Here is a 12,006-nt window from a genome sequence, read left to right as displayed (position 1 = left end):
AAGAAAGAGTGTGAACCTTATGTAAGTGAGCCTGGAGGTGGAGAGAGAAGGACAAAAAGAAGAAAAGACAAACAGAAAGTAAGGAAATCAAAAGGAGCTCCCTGGTCACTCATTCAAAAAGCTGATTTAAAAAGATAAATACACAACTACAGAACTTTGCTACAACACGTGACGCTGTTAAAGTGACTGAGTGCAACGTAAAAGCTACTGCAGCAATTTTAACATCACATGTCTGTCTCCCACAAGCTAACTGCTTGCTGTAGCAAAACCAGACGCTGCTTACACAATTTAAACACCACGCTCAGATTTGGTTGTCGATCATCCATACAATCAGCAAGTCAGAAGTGCCATAAAGAGGCACAGTCACAACCGCATTTAAATGCTAATTAAGCTGCAATCTGGAAAATCAACAGCGAAGCAAAAATTCAACTGTAGTGAGTTTGAGCCACTGACCAATAGCAACACTTCCTGACTGTGCTGAACATAAAGAGCGAGACTAGACCAAAATGGAGGTCGCTCTCATAGATTATTAATAGTCTAACCCTCCCTCTGTGGAGGTATAAACTGCTCAACAAAAAGGGTTAGGGTTTGCAGACAGTTAATATAAAGAACACTACCCTCTTGTGGGATTCATGTTCTTGGAAGTGGAATTTTCTGAGAGGTCAGAGTTTAAGAGTTGTGATGCGTTTTCTCATGTTTTCAGAAATGGCCATGGAAGAAAATTTTCGGTGGTTGGTAAGGTAATATAGCAATTTTTGTTATACAGAGGTTTATCTTTTTTAAATTTTATAGTATGTCTGAGACACATGTTGATATTCCCGAAACGGTCTCATCTTTTCATTATATCGATGCTGCTCACTAGTTTGCTAAATTGTTTTGCCAAGGATGTCGTGCACATGATCCCACCGTAACCACAACTTCACAAATTCCATTCGAAAGCAGCATTACTGTGCCGTGAGGGACGAAGCTAGCAATCCTGCAAACTAAGCTAGCAAGCTTGCTTTCTGTCCTCCGCCCCATCCTCTTCCAACAGTCATTTAGCAAGCATAACTCTTTACTGAATTAAATTATGTATCATGTATAATTCTGAGAGTAAAGTGGTAAGAAGGTGTATACTACACATAGACACTCAGTGAAGTAATGTTGCTGTGACTGCCTAACATGTTCCCACCTGGCCAGTGCGTTAGTGGTTAGCCAGCCAGCTTCAGTAGTTTACCAGCTACCCTGCAAGTAATAACTACATCACAGCATATTATGTATTAGATAAACGGTCAAATTTCTCTGTGCCACTTCTTGTCGTGACCAGGCTACATAATGAAACAATTCAAAAAAGCTCCATATTCTGCTAAAGCACTTCAAAGAAAATCCCAAAGCAACATAATGTAGCAAAGATGACTATGTCTAATAAACTTTGACATTTTAAGTATTTAGCAAAGCAGCTTATCACAGCTTATCAAGTTCATTAATCTTGCTCAGTGGATAGTTTCCAGGCATGGATAGCAGTGAAAGATAATTTCAATAGCAACTATGCACGTGTAGTAACTGGAATACGCAGTTCCTGCTCTGTTCTGTAAACCAACTCATCAGATCAACTAGTCTAAAGGTCATACATTTAATGAACAAAAGCTTTTGGCATGTTAAGTGATGGTATTTGTCCTAAAATTGATCTAAAAAATCCGCTCGAAATATGGCTATTTTCGCTATCAGATCCATCACTGTATTGATTACCTATACTGGACTGTGAATTATGCTGTGCTCTTCCACAATAAAGCATCATATATCTAGATGTAATGTATGCTACTGGTTGGCTAGTATATATGTAGAGATGCATGTTCTCTGGATTTATGGCAATGGGCACTTGTTGAAACAAACACACAGACTTCTAACCGTATGAGGACCACCCGTTTAGTAAATTTAGACCCTAAACTATTATAATAAACAAAGATTATAATCAAAACTATTACAGTGAACAGTAGATAATGGTACTAAATAAAGTTTCATTTCATACATTTTGAATAAATGTCACTAAAATTAGAAACTGACTTCCTCATTTCAACAATGACTATCGCTGCTGCTATGAAATCTGATGTTCCAGCATCTGGTTAGTATCTGATGCTACTCGACGACACATTAACTATCAGAGAAACAAGCAGCACAATTTTTAACATTTTTATTCACTTTTAGTTCTCACTGCTTCAAACTGAAGCTGATTTAATAAAATCTGAGCTAATATTTTGCTTTACAGGCATTTAAAATGTATCAGTGTCTTTATACACAATAACGTTATGGGTGGAAGTGTGGTAATTTCTCGATTCTAAAATGCACAGTAAGGTGGACGTGGAATATTCTGCATCGATGCAGTGACAGAACATAATCGGGAGTTTGCAGCAAACACAAAAGTATAGCCTACTCACGCTGATTGCAGATTTTGTGGCCTCGGCTGGACAATAAAGTTAAGTTACGTTGTTCTCTGGCATTGAATTGAGGGCAAACGTTTGGCTAACATTACTTTTAGATGTTGGAAGATATGACAAATGCACCCAGTATTTTGAAAGGGGACATCTGGGCACATTTCAGATTTTATGAACTCATTGGGAAGCAAGGACTGGACAAGACGTACACTATGTGTACAATCTGCCACATAAAATGAAATACTTTGGTAATGCAATGAATTTGAGGAACCACGTTAGCGGGTCACCAGGAGCTAATGTCTGAAACCATAAAGAATACAGCGAGTAAAGCTAATCAGCCAAGAACCTTGCCATCAACTCTGTGTACCAGCCATTTTTCCAGTGGGCCAACACACTCTGGGGTCGGGTCATATAGCTTCTTTATATTTTTTTTTAAAGCAACCTAACAACCAGCCCATAACCAGCAATGGTAGCAGGAGATGGAAAGAGGAGAGGTGGCTGGCCATGTGGGGAATGTAAATGCTCCGTATTTGTATAGCGCCTTTCTAGTCTTATCGACCACTCATCTGCATTCACCATTCACTCACTGAGCCAATTCGGGGTTCAGTATCTTGCCCAAGGACACTTCGACATGCATTGTTTATAACCATGTTAATAACCCAATTAACTGTAATAGCCTCTCCTTCTCTGCCTATGCCATTGTTTAGTCAAGACAGGATGTTGAGGTAGTAGTGGAAATAAGAGTATGGATACTGAGTACTCCACAGCCAGTCCGATTACCAGGGAGAGAGTGAGTAGACTGGTCCACTTGCACTGGTACACTTGTCCACAGGACTTACTACTCAGCTTTGTAGTGGTTTGGTGGAATAGTACAGTACGCATATTTAAGGGGACCGCAAATATAGTGTACTGGTGGGTGGTGTTTGACAGATTGTGAGGGGTACAGTCTGGGCCAAAAATGCCAGGGCCGACTTTTTATCTTAGTTCAGCCCTAACCTGAGAGCGGTTACTAAAGCGGGTCATACAGATACTGGTATTGAAAAAATTTAGCTTTTTAGATTATGGACTGTTGAGTTCAGTTTTAGCTGACTGCTTTTATTTACTGCTGAAAAAGTAGCCATGTGCAGTCATATATAAAACTAAAGATACTATACTTGATGAATCGAGAAACGTTGTGCATTGGGATTGCTGACAGGTGAATGGTAATGGAATAGTAAGGCCAGCGAAGATTCACACCTCTAGTTATGGGGAAACTTTGCCTTTAATTGAGTAATATATCAACAGAATATAGTCGGGAGGCAAACAGGAAATGTGGGGAGAGAAAGATACGACATGCAACAACGGCCTGTAGAGGGGATATGCGGTTTACAACCTACATGTGTTGGCACTGTGACCTTTTTTTATAGCAAAAACAAAACATAACAGCTATGAGAGTCTATGAGATACAGCTATGAGATGGGTTCGGTAGAGTTCTTAAATCTCTGTACAAACTGGTGCAAGACAAAAAAATATTGTAATAATAATAATATACACAGTTTTTGGGTCAAAAACTCAAACAGTTTTTTTGTTTTTACAAAGATATCAAGACAAGAATACACCCATACAGCAAATCAATCTGCATTGGTCTTAAAATCCCATTGGGTCAGTAGAGAGTACATAGGCTGAGTTTTACAGTCAGGCAATTTGCAGAACTCCAAGGTCACATTCACTAAGATTACAGTGCAGACTATAAAAACGGCAGCAACATAACATTTACAGTGTGAACATTTGCCTACCAAATTAACCTCAGAGGGTAGGGGTGTGATTTTAATGTCATTTACTGAAGGCTTAACATGATACAGCAAAAAAAAATAAAAAATAAAATAAAAAAAAACACCCTGCAAGTTTCAAACCCTGAAAAAAATAAATATGCAGTCTGAAATTATGACTTATCCTAAAATCTCAAAAGGAGTTGACTACAAAGAGTGACTTTAGTGAGTTTTTATGACTTGATACTCCAGTATCAAAAAGCATGTCTCTAAACCAAAAGAGGTTTAATTACAGCCAACACCAACTTCACCAGTCTTCTGAGGGCTATCACTGCATCTGTATAATTATTTGGAGACTTGTGGGTGAGGAATTGAATTAATCTAATGGTGTCAGGATCCCATGTCACAGCTGATAAGAATTAGCACCTTCTTAACAACAGGCGCCGCTCTAACAAGTATGGTAAGAGGCGGGGGACAAAACAAGGGGAGGCAACGCATGACAGGGGACTGAGAGGCTGTTTAGCACTAAACATTTTAGCACAATGCAGCCAGATACACAGAAAACACCCGCCCCCCCCCCCACACACACGCACCAATAAACAAATGCACTCACCCACATGTACACAAGCACACTAATCCGCTCAGGCCATTGTTGTCACTAAAGCATAATCCTGGAATCAATGACTAGCTTAATCTAAGTCGCATGGCTGTAGGTACACACAATCTAATCAGGACAACAACATTGTTAAATTTGTTTGACAGCTGGTGAATCCAAGAACGTTAACCAGCACTGGCAGCAGCAGCTTCATTCAGCCAATAGGAAGCATGGATGATGGATGCAGGATTTTTGAAAAATAAAAACAAAACACGTCTTTATTTTGTACTGGGTGACTGGTTATAAACAGAAACAAAAACAACACGTGGTAGATTAAAGGTAAAAAAAAAATTATTATTCCTATGGCTCTCTTAGAATCTATAATTCCTGCCCTGAGACTCTGAAACCATAACAACCCTCTATGTTCTCATTCGCTTATATAGGGGCGTGCACACAACCCTCAACAGCCCATTATGGCGGTGCCCGATGAGGTTATCTAATCAATACTAGCACTGATATCCAATATTATTATCTGCTCCAGGAACAAACGTGGCATTATGGGATGCCATCCTCATGACAACAGGGGTTGGCCGGGTGTAATGTTTCCTATTGATCTGTGCACGATATACAGTTGACTGTCAATGTAGGTAATAGATAACGATTTCAGCACACACACACACACACACACATACGTGTATGATAATAATTTGGAAATTTGTCATCTGTGCGTTTGGACAGAAAATATTAGTGTCCATCAATAACTAATGAGGCGGATTTGTAGGTGTGAGTGTATTTGCCAGTAAGAGGCTAATATCAAACTGTCAATAACTAACTGTAAAACATTCCACAGGCTAATAAGCAGCTATCAGGAGTCCAATAAGAGAGTGCGATTATCGGAGATTTGAAAACAACTCGCCATCACAGTGGCGGCAAGAGAGGAAAATGATGCAGCCAGTAAAGGGGGGCCGGGCCTGAGCTGGAAGTCGGCTGATCTTAGCAGACACATACAAGTGTTGATAAAGACAGAGACAACCAACCAGAGAGGAGATCCAGATAATGTGAAAGATCCTTCATTGGATGGACTGATGCAGTTAACAAGTTGGGAGTTAAAGTTTGTGTGAAAGTAAAGTGTTACAGCCTCAGAAAAAGGCAAGTGTCCTTCAAATGGCTTCAAACACACTCACTCACTCCTTAGTGAGATGTTTAAATGTTTATATTACCTCTTCTTCTCGAATGTTTAATCAGGGCTCCCAGCGTGGCCCTGATGGAAAATCTCATGACTTTTCCATGACTTTCCCTGACTAAGTCAAAAGCACTAAGCACTACTTAAGATTTTATTCCTCTCTGGTTTTCTAATGCTGCTTTTTTACACTGGAAAAGTTCTGTTTTAATGTGTCTATAAAAAGTGGTTTGATGTGTCTAAAATGTCCAGAAAAAGCTGAAAACCAACATCTATAATACAAAATGTTGAAAGAATAAATTATAAAATAGAATTCTCTAATATGACATTTACAAGATTTAAGCCAGTTTCCTGACTTTCCCAGTGTTGAACACAAACCTCTCAAAAAGCTGATAGTTAACAAGTGATATTCCTGAAGCTTTGGGAACACTGTGTATAATCCAGCCTCCACACACACACATCCTCCTTCACTCTCTCTTTTCCTACCTTGGCCCTAATCTGTCCCGAGGTGGACACCTTGCGGATCAACTTGTGCGATGTCTCTTCTTGTTCCCCCTCGCTGTCTGACGACTCTTCTCCAGCTTCCCCAGCCTGGAAGAAGAAGGAAAACAAAATAAGAATTACTAAAAAGTTGTGTCAGATATTGGAGCCCTTTGAAGCTCAAATGTACAGAGTTTTGAGGTTGTTGCCACCTAAATCTCACGTGAGAGGACATCAGTAACCAAAATCTCCTCCTTGTAAAATGTTGTGGGTGTAGCAGTTAAAGTTCAGCTGTTGATTTATGGGAAACTCTTCTTTGTTGCATGTGATTTGGCTGAAAGGATGCTATTCCAATGACTGTGAGTGGTTTAGTGATCTGCAGCTACCAAGTTTACTGTGTTTTTTCCTGCTTTTAGACTGCCTTTGAAACATCATGTCATAGCCAACCAGCACACAATGGGTCAAATTTATCCAAAACCTTTAAATTGTGAACATGTCGTTTGTGCCCAAAAAGCTATTTTGTCATGCAGAAATAATGAACGATGAATAACTTCTTGAGATCTGGTGTGAAGATTTGAACAAGGGTCAATATCTAACTACATAACTATAACTAATTCCAAACAGAGGCGTGGCCATGATTTGAGAACTTCTGAGGTCATAAGCTCAAGCAGCCCCAAATACCTCAGAAGAGATCTTCAAGTTTGCAAAATCCATCCATTTTGATATTTCTACATATTTGATTCATTTAGGTGTTCACATGAGGGTCTAAAAGCGGTGTTCTCAGGTTGTTCTCTACTACACCAGGGATCAATTCTGTTAACTGTGAAGTTTTTGCTAATTATTTGTGGGTGTTTTTTCCGTTCTTTTAAATTTTCAAATTAAAGCACACTATTCTTTAAGGAAAAATACTGGTTTCTGCCTCACGTGCACTTTTAGGTCTGTATATTCCCCATAATAAATCCCAAGGACACAACCTCTGCGTCATCAGTAGCTAAAGCCTTGCTGCAGAGTTTTCATATGGATTTTTTTAAGAAATTGATTTGTTCCTGTAATATTTCAATTTATTAAGTAAAGATATAATTGGGAATAACTTTGTGGAACCATTTTGCTCTTGCAAGCAACTTGTAGCGACTACTTGTAAAAATAAAACACACCGAAAGGGAAACTATGACGTCTATAAATACAGTATGACCACTAACGATTCTTGAGCAACATGCTTATGGAAACGTGCAGTGAGTCTCTCTTGTTGCTTAACTTTATCAGAAATGAATGGACTTCACTCTTCACTTGTTCATTCTGGTGCCCATCTTATGAACGCATGGGTTACGTTTTGATTCACACTTCCTGTGTGCTCAGAACATTCGACTGCTTGCATGGGAAGTAACTGTGCCACACATGAAGTCATGTTAAGATGCTGGGAAATCACCAATGATGAAGCAGCTTGTTTTGTCTTTCTATTTTAAAGGCATTTAAAATAGAAAGACAAAATGTTGAATGTGAATGCTGAATTGTATCCTCTGCAGAATGAAATAAACAGGTATTGTGAACCTTTAATTTAAATTAATTACCCCTCCTGGTCAAATTAAGCTGTTAAAAAGTTTTCAAATGCAGCAAAAGTAGTGATTTTTATTAAGCAGGAAGGATTTTCTGATTCTGCAGAGCTTCAGTTGTGCACGTTTCTTATAAGTGCAAAGGAAATCTGGCACCATATTCGCCCTTTAGACTATGTAGCTGTAAAACCGATGTCCTTTATTTGGGCAAAGAAATTTGATCAGTGGTGTTTTATAACAGAGGAATAGGACACTTTTCCTTGCTGGACCCCGCTTTGCAAATTAGCAGCTACATTAAAGAGTACTTACAATATGAGTCCTTTCAGAGTCCGCTTGGGGCGACCCCAGCGACTCGCCGTGCTCCGCCACATACAGGACGTTGGGGTTTAGCTTAGAAGCCATGAAAAGCTCACAGTCGAAAGCGAAGGAAGGGAGAGAGAGATAGGGAAGAGACCAGCGAGATGGGAAGAAGGACAGAGAAAGTGAGAAGACACAGATGTGGAAATGGCTGCAAAGTTTGCCGGCAGCAAAAGACGACGAGGACTTCTGAATAAAAGAGGAGAAGTGGGAGAGATGGAAGATGGAGGTGTGGAGTTTGGCGAGGTGAAAGCTTGGCTAAGTAGAGGAAGAGAGGAGAGGGTGACGAATGGGACAGCAGGCTCCGGGACGCCACACTCGTCCTCTTGCCGATCTCTTTATCCAGGGCCAAATCTGGAAAAGATGGAGGAATGAATTATTGATTAGGAGAGAAAAGCTCACTGGAGTTTTTATAGCTGTTTGGAAAGAGAGGGGGACTGGCAGCTCCCTCGCTGGAAGTTGAGGAACATATAAACAATGGCCTCTCCCTCACAACTCCCTTCTACTACTTCTACTGAAATTAATCTTTCTTCTTCCTCCTCCATCGCACTCTTTTCAGTTAGAGACAATGACGGCCACTTCTCTTTCTCTGTTCCTCTCTACTTCTTCCAGCGTCTGTGAGAAAACAGTGAGGTTTTTACAGTTCAGCCCTGTGTATTTTAAGTTGTGATACAGAGCGACCCTTTAGCCAAGAGTCAAAACCATGATGATGATGATTGTGGTGGTGGCAATGCTGAAGATGAATGAGAAGCATTATGGTAAGGGGGGCAAACCCAGTACAAGGATGATGTAATGATGACAGTGTTGGTCATTATATGGATCATCATATGGCTCATTACTTACAGAAAGATTACCCTGCATTTTGCATGCCATAACATATGCTCATTAACGCACGCGCTCTTGCACGCGGAGCAGCCGCTATTTAAGTGCCATACATTATTTGAGCCGACGTCTTTAAGCATGCAGCGTTATTAAGTCGCCCAAAAAGTGACATGTCTTACATGTAGGATAGGTGTGTATGTGCAGGCGGGCGCGCACGTGTGTGTTTCCTTGATTACGATGTGGGCAACGTTATTCAGAAAAAAAAAAAAAAACTGTCTGCAATCTCACTTCCCTGCCGCCCCCCGATGACACCAAAACTTGCCCACATAAATCTTAGAAACAGACTGGTATACAAACGCCGTGCACACACAAGAGGGTTTGCTGTCTGTTAAATTGTGTTTTTGTGCCTTCCGGGTCTAATAAAAATGAATAATAAACGGAAAACGGATGCACAACAGGCTGTCGTGCGCCTCAGCAAGCTTGATCATCCATTCCGTCCATATCGCCGTTTATTGTAGGAGCTCTCGGCGGGCACGGGAAATAAACAGCAATATTCAATTTAACTCCTGTATATTTGTCAAACGGGCTCAGCAGGTTCAGCTGTCATAAACGCAAAAACATTTGTCAGCGACCTGGACGGCCACCGTTTCAGCGCGGCCACCTCCTCTGCTCTGCACGAATAAGCCCCCTATGTGTCGATAACATATGGCTATTATTTACCTTTGCCCGTTAATTTGTTCCGCCTTCTCCTCCGGCGGAGGTCAATCAGCGGCGGCGTCTCCCCGCTCCTGTTGCCCGGCCTGGGTCGCTTGTCAGCCGGCGGTCAGCAGCGGCAGCGTGCGGGTCTCTCCGGTGGTGCTCGCCTTGCAGAGAGAGACGCGGTCACACGCATAGCGTCGGAGCGGATCTGAATCAGGTAGGAAGAGGAGGGAGGGAGGGAGGAGGAGGAGGAGGAAGAGGAGGGGGCGAGGAGAGAGAGACAGAGAGAGCGCGAGCGGTTGTGTCGAGTCGCCTCGAATCGCTGTTCCGAGGTTAAACGGAGAGCAAATAACGCGCACACGCACGTATGCGCGCGTCGTCCGGAGTGAGCGCGATGGAGGCACGGGCCCGATATACACACAGGAGGAGACACAGAAACATCAATTAACAACCAGATGCTAACTGATATATCCCGTTGGGTGAGGGGGCTTTTTGAGGAATGTGTGATTAAGTTTGCTTTTGACAACATCAGGAGCACATAGGCGAGTATGGTAGTCTATTACAGCGTTGCTTTGATTTGAACAATTAAAAATCGATTAAGATCACGTTAATGCGTTTCTTTACATTGAAGCACTTCCTAGAAAATGCTAGTGTAAAAGCCAAAGCAATGGGTCTGAGGTTCCTCAGTGTTTACATGTGTTTCTGTGCCACTGTTGACTGAAGCAGGTCAGTTTCTGTATTTTTGCATTTGTAGAATTGACGTAGAATACTTTTTTTTTTTTAAGAAGAATTAGGCCTCCAGTTGTTTTTGAACACAATGTGGCGTTAGCTATTGCAGTTTGATTACATCAGTACACCTCTGCTTGACAGTCACTGATGGGGAGTAACTAGTTGCCTGTAATTTAGTTATGTAGGCCTAATTTAATTACAAAATAAATGTAACTGTAGCCTAATCTGTTAGTTACTGGGTAAAATGTGTAATTAAATTACAGTTACTTGATGCTATCCTGATGCTTTTGATTGGTTCTCATGTTTGAATTTGTAGCGCCACTGTTTTCCAGTTAAATTGCTTCTCAAGCTTTCTTTTGAAAATGGTTAACAGTTGAAAACATTTAGAAATTTCGAAAAGCAACCAAATGTTCTAAGTTACATTACTTTGAGAAAGTAACAGTAATAGTTAGTGTAATAGTTACACTACTATTACATTTTAAATAGGGTAAGTAACCCATTACATTTCCAGAGTAACCTTCCTGACACTTGGGTTCACAACAGGGCTGGCCAACAAAACTATAACAATTTTTGTGATATCACATTCCTCAGTAAAAATATAACAAATGTTCAATAAAAGTTTGATTTAATTCATTTGAATCATGAACGAATCAGCACTTAACTTTTCTAGTAAGATGTTTTCTTTGCGGAAAAGGGATTTTACTTATTTTAATCATGCATGTTTGTTAAAAAAAGATTTTATCATTATTACTGTTTTGAATGTCTCAGATTTGTCCACTGTTTGGCATCAAAAGTTTAAAACCACAATTAATAATCTGGTTTCTTCAACTTTCACTCAGGAGCAAAAGTCAGCCTTTAAACTTGAAAGAATTAATGATTTGACATTTATTGTGATAATTATCAATATCGACTGATATTACATTTTTTATCGTGATAACATTTTTGTACATATGGCTAATACAGCGGTACAGGAGCTTTTGATTATAGCACATATCAGCAGACTAAGTTTGCCCAGCTGTCAAGGAAATTGTTGATGTTCAAAAGGACTTCAGGTCCATGTTGGCTCACAAAATAATTGTCTTTTAATCCAGTATGTCTCACCCTGGGGTTTGGGATCCTGAGGCTCATGATCATTAAAGAGATAAGAAACCATATTTCTATTACACAAAATATATTTTCACTTATGTAAGATTTGTGGGTATTTCTTTTGAAATATTGGGTATTTTTACCTCTTCAGGTGTCTTAAAATCATACAAAGGTTGAACAGCTCACTAACCATGTCCACATTAAGGCCATAACCTGTGACAAGGGGTGGTAAGTAAATTAGTTCACATGCCAAAAAAACTCTTAAATGAATAAAATAGTGTATGGACCATGCTGAAGAGCAGGTCAAATCCAATTGCTTTTACTGATGTTTGATTTTTGCATGCAAGGA

The 12,006-nt window shown here is 40.2% G+C and overlaps 1 protein-coding gene across 1 annotated transcript in view; it reads right to left on the bottom strand.

Annotated features, from left to right (window-relative positions):
• si:dkey-172j4.3 (diacylglycerol kinase eta) overlaps positions 1–10,185 on the bottom strand; it is an 84,421-nt gene extending 74,236 nt beyond the window's left edge. Inside the window, exons 1-3 of the mRNA XM_038731544.1 lie at positions 9,864–10,185; positions 8,274–8,675; positions 6,421–6,525 (exon numbers count right to left, since the gene is read on the bottom strand). Of these exons, the coding sequence (XP_038587472.1) occupies positions 6,421–6,525; positions 8,274–8,366 (198 nt within the window). The 5' untranslated portion in view covers positions 8,367–8,675; positions 9,864–10,185. The remainder of the gene's footprint in view (positions 1–6,420; positions 6,526–8,273; positions 8,676–9,863) is intronic.
• Between the last annotated feature and the right edge of the window lie 1,821 nt (positions 10,186–12,006).

The sequence above is a fragment of the Micropterus salmoides genome, unplaced genomic scaffold (assembly GCF_014851395.1).
Source record: "Micropterus salmoides isolate LMB-PRFRI ecotype aquatic unplaced genomic scaffold, ASM1485139v1 Ms_hic_scaffold_2, whole genome shotgun sequence".
In the NCBI taxonomy this organism is placed as follows: Eukaryota; Metazoa; Chordata; class Actinopteri; order Centrarchiformes; family Centrarchidae; genus Micropterus; species Micropterus salmoides.
This window is presented reverse-complemented; position numbering and strand designations above follow the sequence as displayed.